The sequence below is a fragment of the Nothobranchius furzeri genome, chromosome 10 (assembly GCF_043380555.1).
Source record: "Nothobranchius furzeri strain GRZ-AD chromosome 10, NfurGRZ-RIMD1, whole genome shotgun sequence".
Taxonomy (NCBI): Eukaryota; Metazoa; Chordata; class Actinopteri; order Cyprinodontiformes; family Nothobranchiidae; genus Nothobranchius; species Nothobranchius furzeri.
The window spans coordinates 61,286,925-61,310,635 of NC_091750.1; the positions used below are offsets into that span (position 1 = coordinate 61,286,925).

The 23,711-nt window shown below is 44.3% G+C and overlaps 1 protein-coding gene across 1 annotated transcript in view; it reads left to right on the forward strand.

Annotated features, from left to right (window-relative positions):
* The window catches only part of LOC107386906 (reticulon-4 receptor-like 1), a 157,116-nt gene extending 133,680 nt beyond the window's left edge, over nt 1-23,436 (forward strand). The window contains exons 2-3 of the mRNA XM_015961570.3: nt 17,526-17,980; nt 20,213-23,436. Coding sequence (XP_015817056.1) covers nt 17,526-17,980; nt 20,213-21,112 — 1,355 coding nt within the window. The 3' untranslated portion in view covers nt 21,113-23,436. The remainder of the gene's footprint in view (nt 1-17,525; nt 17,981-20,212) is intronic.
* Nucleotides 23,437-23,711: the final 275 nt, after the last annotated feature.

The window sequence follows — 23,711 nt, forward strand, 5'->3', positions numbered from 1 at the left end:
CCTTACATAAACAGGCGTGTGTACACACACATGTGCTCACATGGTGCTCTCATAAGTATGGGCTTGGAGCCAATAAATAAAAGCACTTTTATCAAGTTTTATTCAGGTTTTACACTCATAAAGCAGCTCAGAGATAAAAAAATAAAACAATTTTTAATCAAAGTGACATTTCTCACAGTATTTTGTTTGAAACAGTAAAATGTGTTCCATTTTTCTCTAGAACAACCTCAACCTCTGTGATCTGAACTGAAATAGAAACAAAGACAATGCAAGCTGCATCAGATAAAAGGAACCCATCATTAGTTCAGATTTACCCCGTTAGCGAGTCATTTGCTAATAAACTGGAGTGTTTTGGTTTGGGGACGCAGGAGTGAGAGAAAAGTTTGAAACATTACAAAATTCCTTCACCCAAACCAATCAGTGATGCAGAGCTGGTGGCATTGACCTGATTTGCCTCCAATATGAAGATGGATGTAATGCTTATGTTGTATATTACATGAGAGGGGAGGATTATTTGCTGCAGATTTTTTTTCCCAGCAGTGTCATTGAAGCAATGGCACCATTTAAATCTCTCATTAACTCTGCTCGAGATTTATCTTCATTTGAATGAGCAATGCTAAATGATCTTAGGGATTATGCTAAGCTAAATCAAGCGCTAACAAGAGAGGAGCAGCAGCATCTATATTGAGAGTGCCTGAACCAGCAGCTCTCCCTCTTTTTTAGGCCCATCGCTCTTTCTGCCATCTTGTCATTTTTTGGGATTTCAACCCTTATTTTCATCTTTTTTTAGTCTTGGTGTTTCTTAAGCCCTAAAGCTGTTGCTAATTGCTGCAGAGTGTCTTTGCCTGCAGCTCGTCTGCATGTGGGCTCTTGTTCACCTGAAGAACACGCACGTTTCACGTTTTACCAAATGCCCTCTTTCCTGCGGTTGTGTTGACGTGTTATTTGTAATCTCTCGGCAGCAGTTTATCTGAGTCACCTCGGAGAAGGTCACAGAATTAGCTGGCAATTCGAAGGAAGTCACAGTTGTGCTGTGTGTTGAGCCGGCAGACGTTCACACACCTACCTGTATAATGGCCCAGGCTTCACGCTAGATCCCTGTCATCCCATCATCTTTTTTTAGCTAGTCTCACCAGCTCCGCTCCTTTCTCCCTCCCACACCGCTGCATTGTGCCTCTCTCCTCCTGCCTCAACTTTCATGCATTAAGAGTTCCTCATTCCCTTTGAGCACAGTATTGCCTGTTCCTGTTTTCTCTCCCTCACTGCTTTTCCTTCCTTCTCTTACTTTCTCCTTGTGCTTGCCAGTATGAGTGGCAGGTGTCTCCTGCAGATGCCAAGCTGTTCTTGGAAGGCAGTTGTGACGATAGCCTGACAAGCAGCGTGTGTCCTTGTGCTGTTTATTTTTCTCTCTCTCTGTGTGTGTGTGTGTGTGTGTGTGTGTGTGTGTGTGTGTGTGTGTGTGTGTGTGTGTGTTTGCATAATGACTGGCGTGGAGGAATAAGAACGAAAGAAAGTGAAAGAAATGGTTCTTGTAATTGAACCCTGGCTGTGCTTGATGACGCTTTCGGCAAATATCTAACCGGGGAGGCTAAGACGAGAATTTAGACAAACAAGCAAACTGACTCACAGATGTAGCGAGCAAGAGGCTGAGAGAGTTTTGCTTAAAGAAAAAAAAAACTTGCTGGAATACACGCTTACTGGTATTAAGTGGACCCAGCTCATCAAGGACAAAAAGGACGTTGTTATTTATGTGAGGGTTCAATCAAACCGGGATTTTGATGAAACAAACATATTTTTAAATGGATACTTTGCAAATTTTTCATATTTTTAAATAATTTTCTTGACCTTGATGTGCTAAAAATGACCCTTTACGGGTATAATGAAAGGCCACCCAGCCCCTGTCACCCCATGGCCAGAATATTCCACTTGGAACTTCAGAATGGTGGGCTACTCTGTTGGGACTTAGAAAAAATAGAGCTGACATACCTGGCGCTGCAGTCTGGTTCTAGCATGTTTCCTGCATGTTATAGGTCATGAGCACAGCAGTTTTGTTTGATTTTGTAATGAGTCACTCCTGTAGACATGAAGGAAGACTGGGAAACATTTCAGCTGTTAGATTAAGATGTTAAAAAGGGGAATGCACAGCGAGGAGATGGTTTTAGTTCTACAAACAAACACTAGGGGGTGCTAAAAGGATGCCAAAACTGCCTAGATTCCCTTTAAAATGAAGGAATCACCATGTATGTCACAGGCTACAAAATAATGCAATGAAAACATTCAGAAACTACAAATATTCAGACAAAACAGATTCTAGTTTGAATTTGATGGGCATACAGACTCTTTACTAATAAGCTGCATACCGTTTTGACCTGTTTCCACAAACGGAACATCCGGGTGATGAGTACTTGAACTGGGGTATAGGGAGCCTAAGTCATACTCAACTACTTCTGGAACATGGGTCTTTGGAAGAAAGAAAATAATAATGCAAGTCAACGGGGCTAAAACACTCTTTTCCATTCCCATTTGATATGTGCCATGGATTTCACATAATGGCTATGAATTTTAAAAACACATTCTGAAGCCAAGAAAGCGCTTATTTTTGAATGGGGCAAAAGTTATTTTGGGTTTTGTGTTAAAATACGTTCAAGACTACAAATCACGAAATCAACGTCATTGAACCAGACATGGAGAAAGGGAGAGTTGAGATTCTGTGGTGGCGTCATATCTGCGACGTGCCGACGTCTGATTTGTAGTCATGGCAATAACAAATTTTTACAAATGGATACATCTCAAAGAGATTCAGGGCGTGATGCAAAGCGAATAAGAAAATTGCTTTTATAGCTCCGTTCACTTCCAGTCATTTTGTTCGTTCTTCCGGGGACCCATGAACTGACCAGAAAGGGAGGAGACTAAGACTCCCTATGTACTCTGAAATGGCCTGGTAGAGTCATTGGGTGGAACTTGAAGTTAACTCGTGCTGATTGGTTGTAACTCAGTAGGAAATGGAATCGGCAGATATCGCCAAACTACTGGCATTTGTAAAATTAGAAGATTACAAGATTTTAAAATCACACAACTGCTCTGTCCCCTGAACAAATTAAATTATGGCGTCCTTTGACAGGATAAAACTTTTTAAATTCATGATCATGTCCGGTGATGCCTTCTGGTGTTGATCAGTGAAGTCACTTTCCTGAAGGGCTGATTTTGTGTGGAGACACATCGGCTGAGAGGACAGAGCCATCATATTTACACATCACCTTTACCCCTCCCAGAAGTTTACCTGGAACTCCCTTAGTGGAAATGTGCCTTTTGTTTAGTAAATTAACAGCAGCATTTTAAAAAAAACAACATCAAACAATATAGCATTGTACCTGATGGTGTTCTCAGAAATCCCGGCTGAGTCAATGATTTTTCTAACAGCATGTCCAAGGTACTTTCATAGCATGACCGCTCTAGATCTCAGCTGCCCTCAAGTTGAAATGATGAGGCCGTTGTTTTGCTGTTGCATCACACATGTGCACCTCTTCAAGATTTGTATTGAAACATGACACGATCTAAAGAGAACGATCCAAATGCAGAACCCAGAATCAGAAGGCATGCAGGTAGTGATGTCCAACCAGGAGCACTGTTTCAACAGGAGGATTAAAATTTGACAGAACCAAAACCGAGCACAGAACTGGTCTAAAGGGAAGGCAGGATTGACAAGTAGAATGACAAAATCTGGCAAAGGATGTATTTATTCACTGAGGGAAGAAAAGAGACAACTAATAATCAGGGATTGAGATCATATGTGACAGGAAGGCAAACAAACTAAAATGAACAAAGGAAAGGATACAAAGAAATCAGGAACTTTTAACATTTTTTTATTGTTTTATTGTTTTAGTTTGGAACCGTTCTTTGTTGTATTTTTTTTATTGATTTTATGACTTGACTATTTTATGCTTTTGTTGTTTTATTTTGTACAGTGCTTTAGTTGATTGTAACGCCATGTTGAAAGCAATTTTATAAATAAAATTGTATGGTAGGAAATAAAGTCTGGCAGTAAAAAAGACTGCCAAGAAACTTCATCAAAGCCCAGACTAATCAAAATCAAGGCTGAGCAGTTTTTCAAATTTCAGTTTCAGTTAGACTAAAACTTAACCATGAAATTATTCTTTTCTTCCTAACCACATGCATTTCTCCCCCTATTTAAGGCTAAACTCAAAAGCATCATGAGGTGTATCTAAAGGTTAGTGACATTTCTTAGAATGCAGAACGAGGGCAAAGCACAACGGTTGTTTGACACATTAAAAAAAATTACACCTGCATTTTTTTAAAATATGATCCTCACACGCTCTCTGGAGCAGCACCCAACAATATGAGTCCATATGATTCTATTTTCAAAAATGAACACTCCTAAGAAACACTGACTGGGCATACGGATTCAAGAAGCAGCTTTTCTCTGCTTATATAGCAGCGCTGTCTTTCTATTTCATCTTCATGTTCCCGATAATTAAGCAGAAATGTAGGTTTAGGTAATCTGTGTCAACATGTGTTTTTAACGAATAAATCCTGTTTTATGAATTCATAAATGCTTTATTCTAAATTGACGTAAATCTGTGACTATTTAAAATGATAATATATATAAGTTTGTTTCATAATAAGTTTCAATAGCCACAAAAGTCTGCCACCAAATGACATAAATTAGTGAATAATTCATGTAAAATGTGAACTCTAGGTTGTGTTTTACACTCAATTTGAAACCTGAGAAATAATTGACTTCTATATTTGCCAATTACATATTTACTTGAATAATCATTATTTATGTACAGGATTTTTATTTTTTATTTTATATTAAAAATAAACAGGATATCACCACTTGACTTTTATGCCATTACATATGTCTGAGCCTGGGTTATACGCCATCTGCATTTCCTGATTCAGAAAATTCCACACTGTTCAGATAGACACAGACTTGGCCACCATGAACTCCTTTGATGATGAAGTGTTTTGCACAAAAACAGTTTTCTGGCAGGCATGTTAGGTGTGTTGGAGTTGTAGGTGAAGTTAACATATTTTATGTGTTGCTTGGCAGCTTGTAACCATCATGGCTGGACTCTGTGTTTTTCTGTCTGGACCAACGAGTCGGCTCAGTGTTGGAGGTTTTAAGCTCCGTTAGCTGACCAATGAGATCGGGAAACAAACATGAAATTAAAGCAACAACATTTTATTTTAAATTTCACTTTCCAGATTATTTTCTTCTCAAGATAGTTTAGGACAATTTAGGATGAAAATGTCCCAAAGAAATCCATCTGAACATGACCAAAAAAAGATCTTTTAAGCAGTGCTTGAAGTGGTTAAAGATTATGTGTCGGTACTTCCCTTAAGAACATAACAGACCGCGGAGGTGGGGGTCGTCGAGTGAACCTTTCTCAAAAGGGGTGGGAGCGGGACTGCAGACGGCTGTTTAGCTGAACACTGACAGATTTCTTTCCATAATTTTGCTTTTAAAAAGTCCCAGAAAACTGAGAAGTAAAATGTAAAAGTGCCATTAGTCGTACCAGCGAATACTGGCCCACTTAAAGCACTGCTTTTAACCCTCCCACTGTCTTTATGGGTGACTCCACTTGGCAGGGGTGAGGAGTGGGCACCACCTCACCCCTGCCACGTGGACCTCAAGGGATAAACCATCAATCATGCTCAATGGTCAACTTTCCCCGCAGGATCACACCCATTAGAACAGTGGGAGGGTTAAACAATTCGAATGACAGAGACATTCTTAACCATATATTATTTTTAATTTCTCATTCACTCAGAAACTTCGTAGTACTAGTTGTTTTTGAATTACGATTGGTCACTCAGAGTTAGTGTCACGATCTGGAGAGAGAGATGAGCGCACGTCCAGCGCAGCCACAGAGAGTGGTGTTTTGGTCGACCCAAATGCGGGAGCTGGGGAGAAAGTCTGTGAGCTGAGGAGAGATTCCAACTCATTTGCTAAGGAGCAAGGCTGAGTGAGGAGCTCGAGGAGAGAACGCTGAGGCGTCAATGACTGAGCATCTGATAGTTGAGTGGGAGATGATTAAGTAGGCTGATGAGATGATGAGATGAGTGGTAACAGGTGTGATGTGAGGGAGGAGGCGCTGCTACCTGAATGTACGCCCCCCCACGGCCAGCTCCAGAAGGCCCAGCACATCCCGCCAGGAAATCCATGATGAGGGAAGGATCCAGAATGGACTTGGCGGGTTCCCACGACCGTTCTACAGGTTCGTAACCCTCCCAGTCCACCAGGTGTTGCCAGCTCCGGCCCCACTGGCGGGCGTCCAGAATGCGATGCACCGCGTACGCAGGCTTGCCGTTGATCACACGAGGAGCCAGGGGCCTCACCGAAGGCGGTGACAAAGGGGACGTGAGCTGCTGCTTGAGCTGGGAAACATGGAACACGGGATGGATCCTTAGAGAAGCAGGGAGATGGAGACAGTAGGCCACCGGATTGATGCGACTAATCACCTCGTAAGGTCCAATGAAGCGGGGGTTGAGTTTGGTTGAGTCCGTGCGGAGCCGGAGGTGGGTGGTAGAGAGCCAAACTTGGGCCACAGGCTGGAACACTGGACCACAACGGTGGCGAGTGCTGCTGGGCATATTGGTTGTTTGCCCTGTTAATGGCAGCCTGTGCACGGATCCATGCCTGACGACATAGGCGAACTAGGTCATGTGCTGCTGGGACGCCCACCTCAGGCTCCTGATGAAAAAAACAGAGGAGGGTTGCAGCCATTACACACTTCAAAAGGAGACAGAGAGGTAGCAGAAGAGACATGGCGATTGTGTGAGAGCTCAGTCCAGAGAAGGTACTTAGGCCACAGGGTTGGTTGTGAGGAAATGAAGTAGCGCAGGAACCGGCCCAGTTGTTGGTTGGCTCGTTCCGTCTGGCCTTTGGTCTGGGGGTGGTAGCCAGAGGAAAGGCTTGAGGTGGCACCCACCAGACGACAGAAAGCCTTCCAGAATCGGGCGGAGAACTGAGGTCCCCTGTCAGTGACGATGTCCAACAGGAAGCCGTGCAGGCGCACGACGTGCCCCAGGAACAGTTTGTTTAGCAGTAGGAAGGCCCTGGAGTGCAACAAGGTGGACAGCTTTGGAAAACCGGTCCACAATGGTGAGTATAGTGTCCAGGCCATCCACCATGGGGAGACCGGTGACGAAATCCAGACCCACATGCGACCAAGGACGTTTGGGAACGGGCAAGGGCAGCAGTTCTCCAGTGGCGGGCGGATTGGAGGATTTGGACCTGGCACAGACCTCACAGGCAGCAACAAACTCCTCTACATCCTTGGCCATAGAGGTCCACCACAGGGACCGCAGGAGCAGTTGTAGGGTGCGAGTTGGTCCAGGGTGCCCGGAGAAGGGAGAAGAGTGAGCCCACACCAGGGCCTCTGATCTGTGGGTAGAAGGAACATATAGGCGAATAGTAGGTGTTTCGGGGGGGCAGGTTTAGAGCCCTGCACTGAAGCCCTAGGCCCTCGGGTCGGTCCGGCCCGACCGCCCTCGGGTCGGGCTTCGGGCCAACGACTGTGTAATTACCTCGGACACGGGCCGGGCTGGGCGCCTTTATTTTTAATCGAATTCATTAAAGAAAATTGAAACACTTAAACCAGGGGTCGGCAACCTGTTCCCACCAAAGAGCCATTATTACCCATTTCCCACAGTAAACACTGGGAACCACAGCAGCCGCGGCGTTGTGGGCGGGGCCTACCCTCAGACAGCAGAGCGCTGCTCACAACAGGTGACAGCAGCCAGTACCGGTCGCTCGTGTACGTCAAAGTTATCTTTCATAAAAAGATAATCAATAAAACGATTTATATAAAATGGATCCAGAAGTTGTAGCCCGTCTCTGCCTACAATATTTTGATATTTTCACCCTGTTGGTGGTTTTACTGAGCAGATGCCACTTTTGTCATACGTTTCTTTTTAAAACATGTTTAGACTGTTCAAAATACAAATCCAGGCTCTGTCACATTTGATTGTTGTAATTAAACTTTGTAGGTGGGGAAGGTCAGAAAAGGATCAGATCAATTTGTTTTTCCCTCATTTACAGTGACAGAGATAACGGTGCAGTGCGCCTGGCTCTGGTGTTAATCAAGTTAAATTATATCTATTTTCACAAGAAAACAAAACAGTTAAAAGCAGGGCTTGTGTTGTGTTGACCGGATAGTTCCCGTATTTGACAGTTTATTTTGACAGAGAAAGAATAGAAAGAATTACCGCGACGCATGCAGACGAACTGACACTTTATTCGTTTTGCACATCGCAGATGTTGCTAAATCACTCAAGAAAAGATTCCCATCTGAACATCTGAGCTGGACACTGCTCAGCGCAGCTCGCTGTCAGCGTGTACTACATAAGGTCCACAGCGAGCTGAAGATGTGGAGAGGGGCTTGGAGCATGTCGCAGAACCAGAGCGCATGCAGGAAGATTCCTCCCACTGAATTCAGAATCTGATGCGGCTCTCTGTGCTTGTAAAATAATGAATGGATATTTAAATAAAATGCTTTATATTTTACTGAATTAATTTTATATCTGTAAGTCAATTCTATGCAAAGATTGTCTGCGTAAACCTGAACAGGCCCAACCCGGTCTTACTGTGAGACCGGGTTGACGGGTCACGCTTGTGTGTAATCATAGGCGCTTTCTGAGCTGAAGAGGATATGAGATTCTGGGCTTCTCCTCAGACAGCTCCTGGATGTGTCGCCACATTGGAGACAGGAACAAGCACTATTCAGCCAAAGTTTCATAATCAGGGAACATTTTCTAAGTGACAAGTCTCTCTGAGAGACAGGGTTTGGAAGACACTCGCTTCAGGAACCTTCCCGCATGCGCTCTGGTTCTGCGACGTGCTCCAAGCCAATCTCCACAACTTCAGCTCGCTGTGCACATATGCGCTGACAGCGAGCTGCGCTGAACAGTGTCCAGCTCAGATGTTCAGATGGGATACTTTTCTTGGGTGATTTAGCTACATCTGCGATGTGCGTAGAATAAAATGTCAGTTCGTCTGCATGCGTTGGGGTAATTCTTTCTATTCTTTCTCCGTCAAATACGGGAACTATTCGGTCAACACAAGCCCTGCTTTTGACTGTTTTGTTTTCTTGTGAAACACGGGCTCAGATTTTAGGCCCGTGCAGGGCTCTAGGCAGGTTCCCCAAGGAGAGCTGCTCTGATAGAGTCCTCCAAGGGCAAACGTAGAGGGGCCAAGAACCGGTTGGCAGGGAGTGTATGGGCTGGATCAGGGTCTGTGGGATCTGACGTGTGCTGTCGAGAGAGGGCATCATCCTTAGCATTCTTAGCTCCAGGGCGGTAGGCTAGGTAGAAGTTGAAAGGTTCGAAGAACAGAGCCAAGCGGGCTTGGCGGGGCTTGAGCTGTTTAGTGGTCTGAAGGTGGATAAGGTTCTGATAATCAGTCCATATAAGAAAAGGCTCGGCGGTTCCCAGAAGCCAGTGATGCCATTCTTCCAGTGCCCGCTTTACGGCCAGAAGTTCCCGGTCGCTGACTCCGTACCGTTGTTGGGTTGGAGAGAACTTCCGGGAGAAATAGCAGCAAGGGTGGAGCTTGTTATCAGACCCCGTTGGGACAGGACCGCTCCCGTTCCCACCTCGGAGGCCTCCACCTCAACCACAAATGGCTTGTCAGGGTAGGGGTGAAGAAGGATGGGCGCAGTGGTGAACAGGGTTCTCAGACACTGGAAGGCCTGGAGGTGTAACTTCCGCTGGGTCGGCCATCAGGGGCTCAGTCATTCTGTCATGATCTGGAGAGAGAGATGAGCGTGCGTCCAGCGCAGCCACGGAGAGTGGTGTTTTGGTCGACACAAATGCGGGAGCTGGGGAGAAAGTCCATGAGCTGAGGAGAGATTCCAGCTGATTTGCTAAGGAGCATGGCTGAGTGAGGAGCTCGAGGAGAGAACGTCGAGGCGTCAATGACTGAGCATCCGATAGGTGAGTGGGATATGATTAAGTAGGCTGATGAGATGATGAGATGAGTGGTAACAGGTGTGAGTGGTATGAGGGAGGAGGCGCTGCTACCTGACAGTTAGATATGCATACTAAGCATAATTTTCTTCATCTGCCATTGCCAGCATTAGTCACAGAAAGGAAATAGACAAGATAACGAGAGCCAGGAAAAGCCCATCTCTTCTACGTCACAGGCAAAATTAGCCTTCATGGCCCCTCCCACCTTGGCTTGCAACCGCACGAAGAAGAGAGCAGAGTGCGTCTCGGCTAGTTGATGCCAACCATTAGCCATTTCACAACATTGCAGAACACGTTTAGGCTTGTGTTATCTGTGGAGAGAAAGTATCAATGTTGCATGTTCTGCCCTAGAAAATATGTTTTACAGTATTCTGGGTTTTGTTGTTGAAGGCAGAGGAAGAGTCCATTGCTGTTAGCCAATGAAAGGCAAGAAGTTTGCATACCATGCATACATATGTGTGAAACGTCCACCCCCCAGTCCTTCAACAAACTTCTAGTCCCTGAAACAGGAGCGCCAGAGCTTTTCCCCATAAAAAACGACTCACAGGGCATTGATTCATACTAGAGACCACAGTGCACTGTTAGGCTTTTGTCACAGCCTGTTTGGTTTTTCTCGTACTTTAGAAAGATGAGGTACACCAAGTATTTGTTGCTTGTTTTCTTCAGTTCAGTTGTGATGATCCCAGCGCAGAGTCCATTCTAACCTGTGCCCTGTATTGGTAACTCCATGTCTAACATTAATTGAATCCCAATACAGAAAAGACTGGGAAAAGATTAGCTAGCACAGAAAACAAACAGCTAAAGGTTATAGCTAACATCGCTATAAATACTAGTGATTAAGATTTGTTGAGACAAAGTACTGAAAGGGATTTCAATAAGGTCTGGTCTCCAGTTAACACAATAATGTCTACACAGAAAAGGTTTTTCTGAGATGGATGCAGAGGAGCTCGTCTAATCGGAGGCTTTGACCTCACCTGTGAGATGAAATGGAAATGTGCCTTCGAGCCAGATAAGAACAGCGAGCAAAAGTGTCCAACCTCACTAATGCAAATCCCTGCAGCCAGGCTCAACGTTTTTATGAAAAGCTTTCCCAGAAGTGGGAAAGCTGTTAGAGCAGCAGATTATTTTTCCTCCAAGTGTATTTTTTGTGGGCAGTTTGAAGCTTTGTGGACAGACATTTGAGAAACTAAAGTAACTGAGTGTATAAAAGACTCCGCAAAGGGGCTAAACTGAACAAACCCTTTTCTTTTGTGAAGTCTTAATTCTTTTAAGAAGTGAGAATTTAGTTCATGCTCTCTGTTTTTAACAAGGTGCCTGGTGCTTAAACTGGGCGATGAAACTCTTAGATTCATTTATACTTTGCACAAATCAGCGGGAGCTAACCCTGAGTCAAATTTAACACCTTAGAAAAGACACTATAAAGAATTAAATGTGAGCGTTTTTTTCTATAGCTCAAAGCTCTCTACTGAGAGTTTATCCTTACATATGAATTTGTTCAGTGTCAGCCGTATGTCGTGGCTAACTGTGCCATTAATAAGGTTTGAAATCCAAAATAGCACATTTTAAAAAGTGATGGAATCAAGTCTTTTGATGTTTAAAAATATGTAAAAAAGGGAAGGAATAACCATATGTTTCTAGAATCTAACAGTTTTTGCAGATTTGCAGCTGTCATCAATAACTCTTGTTTAAAGGCATACTATGCAACCTTTTCATATTTTAAATAGTTTCCCTGAACCAGCATGTGCTAAAATAACCCTTTACATCGGTGGTCCTCAATTGGCGGCCCGCGGGCCACGTCCAGCCCGTGAGCCCTCTCTTTGTGGCCCCCAAACCCCGTGAGCATCCCCCCCACCCCCCACCCACCAAAGGCCGCCCGGGAGGTGTAGGATAGATAGAGCTGAGAAAAATAATCAAATAATCAATGCATCGAGATGCGGGCATTCTGCATCATAGAAGAGTACTATAATCAGTTATAGTGGAATGTAATTTTGTTATTTTAACGGCGGCACCAGTGTAGCATCCAAATCTGTCAGAGCGGTGTTCTCCACATTTACCGGGTAGGAAACGTTGGTCTGCCTTCATGCGGTACTGCAGGGCTGAGCGCTGGAGTTGTAACCTGAGACCGATCCCGAACCGAATCAGCCCGATCGGTTCTGTTGGATTTGGTCTGTAAATTGTGTTAATTGAGCGGGTTGTCGCGTGGCGCGCTCCGCTCGCTCGATCAGTGACAGAGAGGGAGAGAGAGAGAGAGAGAGAGAGAGAGAGAGAGAGAGAGAGAGAGAGAGAGAGAGAGAGAGATTGTCTGCTTACACAAGAGAGGATCGGAGGACGCTCCTCCAAACACGCGTTATTATTTTCATAATTTTTTTTTTTCCATTAGTTGTCACACACACAGTTTGTGTGCGAAATGTATTCTCCGCATTTGACCCATCCCCCGGGAGCGGTGAGCTGCAGACAAGCCGCGCTCGGGAACTATTTGGTGGTTTAACCCCCCCAACCCCTTAATGCTGAGTGTCAAGCAGGGAGGCATTGGGTCCCATTTTTTCAAAGTCTTTGGTATGACCCCACCAGGAGTCGAACCCCTGATCTCCCAGTCTCAGGGCGGACACTCTACCACTAGACCACTGAGAAAGGTATAATTTCATTTCATTATTGTTTCTCCTGGAAGCGCTCAGTCAGACCGAGTGCTGTGGTGTCGGGAGATCCGGTCTTGGGGTGGGAGCGGGGTCAGTGAAGGCGGCTGCAGCGTAATCATGTGTCTCTTATTTGGGGACACGGAGAAGTTAAAAGGAGAGAGAAATAGAAGATAGAAGTTTTTGTTCTACTGTATTCTTTTGTTTCAAGATGATAAACTGATGTTAAATTCAGCTTAAAGAGAAACTGGGAGGAAACTTTGGTTCATTTTAAGTTACAGGAGATCTTGTCTCCTATCTGCTTCTCCAAAGACAGCATGGACATGAGGGTTACATGGTGAGGGTCACACAGGACAGGTTAGTGCAGTCACAGCCGAGCTGAAGGGGGACAGGTGTTGTCCATCCATATATTGCAAGTTTGTGTGTTATGTGCATTACAGCCAGCGATCCTAACAACAACAGCAGTAGCAGCAGCAGCCCCCCCCCCCACTTTTGCTTTGACCACAGACACTAGGAGGTTCTAAAAGCAAGCAAAACTGTCTAGTGTCCCTTTAAAAGAAATGCTGGTAATACTTTACAACAAGGGTCCCTTTATTAATGTTACTAAGTGCATTATTAACCATTAATAAACTATTAAATAAAGTATTAACAGCTTTTTAACCATATTAAGTAATGCATTACTAAGCAGAAACCCTCCCCGTCCTTTTGTCCTAACCTTAAGGACACTTAATAGTTAACAATAACAGTAATGTTAATAAAGGGACTTTTTGTTTATTAAAGCTTAATAATGCCCTAAGTAAAGTTAATAAAGGGACCCTTGTTGTAAAGTATTACAGAAATGCTTTTTCAATGAGCACATTACCTTCAAATGGCAAGCACTCAAACAGCGGAGAGTGTGATCAAAAAATGGCAGAAAGGTGGCAGACATGATTTGGAAGAACAGACGGAGAGAGGATGGTTTTTATGGAGAGCTGAGTGATGAGAGTAAAAAATGAAAGACTGCAGGGGTAAACAAAAGGCAACAAGGGACCAAAAGCAATTGGAAATGCAAACTAATGCCAGGAGCACTAGTATGAGCATGTGTCAAGGAGACAAATTGAGTAAAAAATGCTTGCTGGTTCATTTATTATTGTACTGTATCCAGTTTCTATGTGAGGCTTAACCATAAAATTTAGGCTAACAATAACCAGATAAGTGTTATTGACAATAAAACACACTACAGTCCAGTCAAGTGCTTCCAAGTGTTTCTCAGTATGAAACTGGAAGACATTTGTAAACAAAAACATACAGTTCACACGTTAAAACACCTAATTAACAGGCACAGCAGGTGGGCCACTGCCTGGAGATGAGGCTGCAGAGGAAGAGCCGGATCGCTGAGAATCACAAAGCAAACGTGGCGACACAGATGATCTGATAATGTAGAGGAGGAGAGGGGAGAAAATGGAAAGAACAGAGATAACATCATCATGGTGCCCCACAGGACTGAATACCTGCTGTGTGTTACAGCTTAGAGCAGTGAGAATTGACCAGTCAGGTTCAGAGGCTCTAGAAGAATCCATGTGAAAAAGAGAAAAGAAGGAGACCAGGGAATAAAAGAGGAAAAATGAGTGTTTGTGAAATTATTTTATTTGCTTTAACCTTTTTATCAATATTTAAATACATGAATGTGACTAATTAAAATGAATTCCGGGAGCATTTGCTTGTTTTATTTATTATGTAGTAAAACAAATGTCATGGCTGCGTTCCAGATCATGTCTGCCATTTGCAACAGAGCCAACGATGCTAAATACAGCTTGTGTGTCTGTTATTTGAATATCTCAGAAAACACTGAACAGATTTCCTGGAACGTCCTCAATGGATGTTGATCTGTAACTGAATATCACGGCTAACTTTAATTAGCCTTGCAGGTATTTCCTGATCAAAAGAGTTTGTTTGACATAACTTGTTAGCAGATTTGTCATTTAAATATTAAATTAAATAAATTGTACGTATAAAAATGCTTAAATGTGATTATCTGACTCTGTTCCTATGGCAGTAGAACAATAGATAATCTATTATAATTTATATGTGCCCCAAGTCCCTCCCCTGCCCTCTACAGAGGGCAGGGGAGGGACTGTATACAGTAGGCCGAATCATTAGGTGAGCCTAGAGCATTGACCAATAGAGTTGTGTATCCGCAAGAGGATCTGTCAATCTACAAAAATGAGCCCCAGTTCCCAGCATGCACTGCAGGGATGCAGATGTCTCAGTCAGCTTAGCACACTAACCTAGCTTGAATGCTAACTCAACCTGCATTGTCAGTCTGTAAACTTCAAACAAACTTTGGAAGAGGAGGGTGGGGAACGAAAGGGGATTTATTTGTTTGTGCATTAGAGCCACGTGATCAGTGTGAAACACGATGCACTACATCGCACTATTGTTTTAGCCTGTTGCAGCATTAGCAGGACTGTGCTACAGGCACGAGTGCCGGATTCCTGGTTTTAGATGTTTAGATGTTCAGAAACATGCCCAAAACACGCCATAGCGGCCCTCTGATAGCGCTGCAACGCTATTTGTGTGTGTGTGTGTGTGTGTGTGTGTGTGTGTGTGTGTGTGTGTGTGTGTGTGTGAGTGTGCAAGATGTGGCTTTCAGATCCTTCCAGAAGAAGACGGGGAGCCTCTCTTTGATGACCACCATACGGACCACAGATTTAAGTTAAAATATAATTTCTTTAAATGATCATAATCATCATACCTCATGTCAGTTATTTCAAATAATTGACATATCAATTGTTAAGGTTTTGGTGGCCTAAGGATCAGGTCTCTGCTTTTGATAAATGATGTGGTCCTGTTGGCTTCATCAAAATGTGATCTCCAGCTATCGCTGGAGCAGTTCGCAGCCGAGTGTGAAACAGCTGGGATGAGAATCAGTTCCTCTAAATCCAAGACCATGTTCTTGACTCAGAAAAAGGGTAGAACACCTTCTCCGGGTCAGGGATGAGGTCCTGCCCCAAGTGGAGGAGTTTAAGTATCTCGGGGTCTTGTTCACGAGTGAGGGAAAGATGGGGCACAAGATTGGCTGCCGCGTCTGCAGTGATGCGGGCGTTGTACTGATCTGCTGTGGTGGAGAGAGCTGAGCCAGAAGGCGAAGCTCTCGATTTACGGGTCGATCTACTTTCCCTCCCTCATCTATGGTCACGAGCTTTGGGTAGTGACCGAAAGAATGAGATCACGGATACAACTGGCTGAAATGAGTTTTATCCGCAGGGTGGCTGGGCTCTCTCTTGGATGAGAAGCTCAGTCATCCCGGAGGGGCTCGAAGAAGATCTGCTGCTCCTCCACATCGAAAGGAGCCAGTTGAGGTGGCTCTGGCATCTGGTTAGGGTTCCTCTTGGACGCCTTCCTGGTGAGGTTTTCCAAGCAGATCCAGGACATGATGGACGGACTATGTCTCTCAGCTGGCCAGGAAACGTCTTGGGATTCCCTGGGCCTCACTGGTTAGGCTGCTGCCCCGTGACCCGACCCCGCATAAGCGGAGGAAGATGGATGATGGATGATGGATGGACATGTCAATGAACAATCACATAAATTAAATTTAATACAAAAATAAAGGCTTGAGAAAAATCTAGAAAAAATTAAATAGTTGTTGCAAAACCACCCGTGTCATGATGTCACATTATTAAAGTTCGGCACCATGTGAATTTGGTGTTTGTTTAAAAAAGACTGGCGACATTGATGGTTTCCTGGATTATTGTATTTTTTTTTTCTCTTCCTTTAAAAAGGTCACGCTTGTCAGATGTAACGTGCAGGGGTATCCTGCTGTTGTGTCCTTGGGCAAGACACTTCACCCAACTTGCCTGTGTTAGTGGTGGTCAGAGAGGCCGACGGCGCCAAATGGCAGCCTTGCCTCTGTCAGACCGCCCCAGGGCGGCTGTGGCTACAAGTAGCTTACCATCACTAGCAGTGTGTGAATGTGAGAGTGTGTGAAAAGCGTCTTTGGGTGTCTAGAAAAGCGCTATATAAGTTCAATGCATTATTATTATTATTATTATTATTATTATGAAAGGAATCGGACATGCTGGCCAAACAGACTCACGCGTGTTACATTAGCAGTCACATCAGGTCACACGTACACCGGATAATACTCCTGTGTCCTCTGGTGACATTTTACAACTGAACATCGCTGCCTTGGTACAACCTGACATCTGTCAGTCACATCTGTCCACTTCACCGGCACGTGTCTTCCCATATGCACAAGGATGTTTGCTGATATTACGCAATTCTCTGCTCTTTATTCTTAAAAAACATTACCAATGAGAGTTTGTGATATTGGATTTTCTCTGGTTCTGTTCAGAAATGCCTCCCAGGATCAGTGAGTCTCCACCCTTAGCCTTTTCAGCTTCCCATGTTTTTTTTCTACTATTTTATTTTCTCTCTATTTCTTTCTAGCCCCGAGACGCATCAAACACTGAGATGATCTGAGCCAGGAATCAGAAATTGAATAAAGTCAAATAAATAAACAAACTGGATTCATTTGAGGTGAATTCCCCCTCACAGACGTTTCTCCCTCCCCCTTCGCCTCCTCCCCATTTCTTGGTTTTCCCTCATTGTGGGAACAAATTACAGGTGTGCTGCGTGTTCGCTGGTAAGCAGGAGGAACATCGATTTTCTGTCACCTTTAGAGGATAACCAAAGGATATAACACCATGCATGATAGGTTGCTGTGTGTGTCTGTGGGCGCCGCGTGTTGGCAGGACGCTTGCAGGGAACACCAAAAATAAAGATGTGTGCAAAACTCTGATAACAACACTGCCAAAATGATTTTATGTTTTAAAGTGTTTTCATGTTTGTTTTAGTTTTTAAAAGCTTTTCTGTGATTTAAGACATGCTTTCTCACTCTTTTCATTCCCGCTCTCTCAGGTTATGGCGGTGTGGAGTTGCTGTTGGTGCTGTGGGGCCTGGATCTCTCTCTGCCATGCCCCCGCGACTGCATCTGCTACACTTCACCTAGCACCGTTTCCTGTCAGGCCCACAACTTCCATGCGGTGCCCGAGGGCATCCCGGCTCAGAGTGAGCGTGTCTTCTTGCAGAACAACAAGATCCAGCGCTTGCTTCGAGGCCACTTCTCACCCACCACCACTATGTTGTGGCTGTACTCCAACAACATCTCCTACATACAACCGTCCACCTTCCACGGCTTTGACCGGCTGGAGGAGCTTGACCTGGGGGACAACAAGCACCTAAAGGCCATCGCGTCAGACACCTTCCTGGGTTTGGGTCGGCTACATGCTCTGCACCTGTACCACTGTGGTCTAGTCAGCCTGCCACCAGGGATCTTTGCACATCTAAATAATCTCCAATATCTTTACCTGCAGGTAAGTGGCCGACTTTCATCTGCTGTTTATTGCATCTGTGTAAATGATGATGCTGTTTGCATCCTAATGTTCATTCAGTCTGCTTATTGGCAATGAATTTGACACAATGCAATTAAAAGTATATAAAAAAGAGAAAGTACTACCTTACATAGGCCCAGAGGTGCAAAGCATGATAACAAACAAGAACAAGACCGTGATACAATGACATCGGGTAGCACAATGGCAAAAATAATAACAACTTGTGGCATTTTTGCACCAGTAGTATCAAACTAATCCCAATGAGCAGTAGTAGATTTATCAAATCAAATCAAATCAACTTTATTTGGATAGCACTTTTCTTACAAAAAAAATGCAACTCAAAGTGCTTCACACATTAAAATGGCTCCGTTGATCCCATTTTCCCAACCCAGCCCCCCTTCCCAAGTATAAAACAATTGACAATCACACTTCCCCTCCCGCAACCAATTTCCAAGTTGAACATACACTCACCCACACACTTGCACACTCGCACACACACACACACACACACACACACACACACACACACACACACACACACACACACACACACACACACACACACACACACACACACACACACACACACACACGCACACACTCATACACTTGCACACACACACACACACACACACTCACACACTCATACACTTGCACACACACGCACGTGAACACCAAAGTAAACAATAGGCTGAGTTCAGATGGGTCATCAGTGGAGCCATCTGCCTCGACAGCAACAGATCCACGGCAGCAGCCGAGACACCGGCCCATGACGCCCAGGGAGGGAGGGCGGAGACCCCCCACCACTGTCCGGGCACTACCCGAGGAGCGCCCTGGCCGCCGCCGCCGACCACCGGCCCCAAGGCAGAGGGCTCCGCAGTGGAAACACTGGAGGATTAAAATATATAATATGTAAAATAACAAAGCTAATATGGATAGAAAGTAACTGACTAAAAGGGATTATAAAGATAGTAAAAGAAAGCAAAATCATATAAAAACACTAAGATGTCAATAAAATTAAGTAAAAGAGATACATAGGTATATATATATATATATATATATATATATATATATATATATATATATATATATATATAAACAAATACGACAAGCGATACAGGTAAACAGACTAGATAAATAGTAATCTGTTAAAAGCTAAGCTAAAAAGGTGGGCCTTGAGCCTATTCTTAAAAGCCTGGACATTCCCTTCGGCCCTGAGGTCCTCCGGCAGCCCGTTCCAAAGGCGAGGGCGGCAATACATAAAGGACGCCTCACCGTGGGTGTGTGTCTTCACTTTAGGGATAACTAGGAGACGGCTGCTAGAGGAGCGCAGAGACCACGAGGGTTTATATAGTTAAAGCAGTTCTGAAAGATACGAAGGCTCGAGACCATTAAGACACTTAAAAACCATTAAAAGAACCTTAAAATCGATCCTGAAACATACGGGGAGCCAGTGCAGTGATTCTAAAACCGGAGTGATGTGCTCCCTCTTCCTGGTCTTCATCAGAATTTATGAATCTCTGCATCAATTTATGTGATATTTCCATCCCTGCCCCAACGTTAAACAAATCCTGAAACAGAAATACGCATAAAAAGATTCCACAAATCTTTTTGTGACCTCTAACTCAGCTCAGCATATATTCTACCCCTCTGAGAGATTACAGATAATCCAATTGACTAGCAAAGTCCATCTTTCCTGGAATTTACAGTGTAGTGCATGTATCATGCCAGGCAATGGTGGATCCATGTGGCACATTGTGTCAAGTTGTCGTGGAAATATCTAAATATCAATGACCAGCATTAGCCTTGGTTAGCATTAGCAACTCCACCACATGGCAGAACTCCTCCAGGCTTGTGTTATTTGTGGAGATAAAACATCAAAGTTGCAAGTCAGTGACAGAGTCGTGTTGCTGTTGTCTAATCTGGGGTGATATGTCCAATTATCAGGAAATAGGAGTCCAAAACTTGTCGTCTGAAGCTACTTTCTCCTGACTTGTTCTTACTGATTAAGGTGCATCTGAGCAGCCCCCCCCCCCCCCCCCCCCGAATACGATTTACAAGGCTTTCATTCCTACTAGAGACCACAGCAAATGATTGTTCATCACCTTTAAATATACAAAGCAGCAGAAGTTTAAAAGTTTTGTCAGAACCATAAAGAAAATGATAAATGTGCTGCAATTTGTTTGAATTTTTTTTCTTTCTTTTTTTTTTTAGGACAACCAGTTAGAGTTTCTAGAAGATGACCTGTTCATTGACCTGGTGAACCTCAGTCATCTCTTCCTGCATGGAAACCGACTGTGGAGCCTTCGCCAGAACACTTTCCGAGGCCTGGGGGTCTTGGATCGACTCCTTCTCCATCAGAACGTAATCCAGTGGGTTGATCGCCAGGCTTTCCATGACCTGACACGTCTCACCACCCTCTACCTGTTTAATAACTCCCTCACTGAGCTGTCTGGGTCCACCCTGAGTCTGCTGCCGGCCCTGGAATACCTGCGTCTCAACAGCAACCCCTGGGAGTGCGACTGCAAGGCCCTTTCGCTTTGGGACTGGCTACGGAGGTTCAGAGGCTCCACTTCCTCTCTAGTCTGTGTTTCACCACCAGAGCTGTCAGGCAGGGACATGAAAACGCTGAAGAAGGAGGAGCTACCCAGTTGCTTGTCCAGCAAGGGTCACGGACATGGCACCTCAGGTGGAGAGATGGAACACGGGGAGTCTTTAAACCACCTAAATCGCCACAGGAACCACCACAACCATCATCAGAGGCCATATCTCCCACACGGAGACCAATACAGTTTACCCTCACCCTCACCCCTGCCACGGCCACCCAAGGGAAGCCGCAAAAACTGCACCCGTCGGGGTCGCAAGGCAAAAGGGGGGCTCAATGAGGTGCAGGTTCTCCTGGAAGGGAGTGACAAAGACTATTCTCCAGATGGTGGCAAATATGGAATGTCTGCGACTTCAAGGAGGAGAAACAAGTGCATTCCCAGAACTTCTGTTGGTCCACCAAGCGGGGTCCAGAGGGCTAATAACAAAGCAGGGTCCCACTCAGCAGGTTTCATTTCATGTTTCTCATCAGCTCTGCTTCTGTCTGTATATTTTGTGATCCTGCGCTGACACAGAAGATGGACTTGTTTGTGCTCGTGGTGCAACTTTACTGTTCATTCTCCTGAAACACCCTGTCCCGGCATTTTAAGGAGGCACAAATGGATAACCGAGCGGGGAAACGACTGTCTACTCAGAACTTTTACAGGGATCCACGCGACAGGCTGACGTCAGGGAGAAAACGAATCCCATTGTTTTCATGATGTCAGTGAGAAAAACAACAGGGAACCTTTTTTTTTTGCCTCTTCGGCGTCAGTCGCCTCACTGAGTTTATGCACTCATAAAACTGCACAGCCTCATGAAATAATGAGTTAATATTTCATAAAAAAACAGCGAGAGTTAACCCTCTTGATTCAGTAACACTCTGCAAGCACAGCCCCGATCCGTCACTCACACTGAGACAGCTGTCTATAGCTGTCGGTCTGTTCGCTCAATAGCACCTTAAGATCTTGAAACAAAGTACTGCAGACACAAAGCGGCAGTGAAATATGTCATCGTGAAGAGTTTTAGCGATAATAGCTGTAATCACTATCAATCTGCTGAAAAATTGGCTTTACTCCCACGTTCCACTGTGGTTTTAATGCAAGGCTGTATCCTTGGCATCCTAAAAGAATGCCACTGAAATTGTGACACAACAATGTAACTGCCAGTTCTTTAAACCAGTTCTGTTGAACACTACCATTTATCCTCGCCTTTGCATCCCAACCAAAAAGCCATTCAGAACCAGCCGATCGCTGTAAAAGCCAACCGGTCGCATTGAGCGGACATGAGTGAGTGAAGATTTCTGTGAATCTGTTTGTACAAATGTGGGTGTAACTAAAAAATAAAAGTGAAATAGAAACACTAAAGCCATGTGGGTGGGTTGAAGCAAGACAGCAAGAGTGCCTAATGGGAGCCATTTTCCAATAAAAGCTCATTTAGGCAGGAGAATTTTTCATTCACTTCTCAACCTGCTTGGGAAATGTCGACTTTGTTTCTGCAGGCTCCGGCCCGACTCACGAAACTTCAGATTCACTCTAACAGATATGCACTTTCCTCTGTAATCCTGCAGAGGCTATGTACCATTCAAACTCAATCCGAAACAAAGGTTTCATGAACTGGGAAGTGACTCAGAAGAGGCAAAACAAGCTGAAAAACCACTAAAAGCCTCTCTCTTCCTCTTTTTTTGTGTATTTTCTGATCCACAAGAGACGAATTGTTGAGCCTGATTGGGGAGTTGGATTATATTGCTGCTAGGTCTAAAGAGAGAATGGCTCGTGGGGGGTGGGGGGGCATCCTCATGAATCATATGGACAGAGAGGACTGAGGGGTCGCGGCGCCTCTCTTTAACTGGAGCAGTTGGAGCATGCTCATCACAGCCCTCTTCAAACTCCTAATCCCACTTAATCCAGGGTCTTCTAATCCCAGAGCCAAGAAGCACAGACACTCTCTCTCAACTTTGTCTTTAGATGTCTTTTTCATTTCCTTTCAGCACAATTTACCCAAAGTCTTAATTTCCAATAAGTGAATCTTGTACAAATGCAAACAGGTAATCTGGACACCTGAACTCATCAGGATTATGGTTTATATTCTTCATACAGTCATAAAATGTGGGTTTAACACAGCGACTTATGCTAAAATGCCAACAATCACAACAGGCTGAGGAAAAAAAGCACAAAAACGTTGCGTCTGGTTTGCGGACTACCTAAAAATGAGCTGGAATTGTACAGCAGGGACCCCGTAACCTGATGGTGTGTGTTTCCTGCTGGGTCCCGCCTTTCTTTTCCCCGTGTCTATCTATCTAAAATATCAGCAACATTCAGAAGCCCGTCACTGGTGTTGTTGTCCCGACAAGTAGGGTTAGAGATCCTAACCGGTGAACTTGTTTGTGCTGCTGTAAAACCAAGAGGTGATGTAAATTGTGTCTGTTTGTTCCTGTGAGAATGACTTTTGTAAGAAAAAAAAAAAACAGGTAAAAAGGGGAGGAAGAACAAGAAAACCTGGGGAAGCTGGCTCGGTTTTGTTTCAGTGGTTCCCATGAAAAATGAACTCAGAGCTCGAAGCTGGAACTTCCATATTTTTTAATATTCCTGTATTTGTTTTTGTTTATTGCCTGTTTCTTTTTCTTTTTTTTTTTTTTTGCTGACTTATTCAAGATAATCAGCACCTTGCACTGCCCTCCCTCCATCTTCCTCCTTCCCTCATCTGTCCACTTCTTCTCCTTCCCTGCACAGTTCTGCATCTTTTCCCCCTCTCCTCTCTTTTGTTGTGCAGCCCAAACGTTTTCTATGTGGTTATCGGACATTTCCAGACTGAAAAGCTGTTTATAAATAACATTAAACAGATTGTGTCCTCAACGGCTGCTTGTTTGTTTGCCTCCCTTTTGTTAATGGAAGCATGCACATCTGTCTGTGTGTGGTTAATAGACATACCTCCAAATGAGCCCCGAGTGAGACACAGTGAAAAGGGGAAAAAATGGTCAAAAAGTAACAGATGGATGGAAAAAAGGAGGGTAATTCAATACATCCATTTATCTGCTGCAGGGAGAGGAACACACCCACATTTAACCAGGATGTATTTTGCCCCCGTCATGTCCTAGTTTTAGTCGCACACTCAGCAACCTTGTATAAAA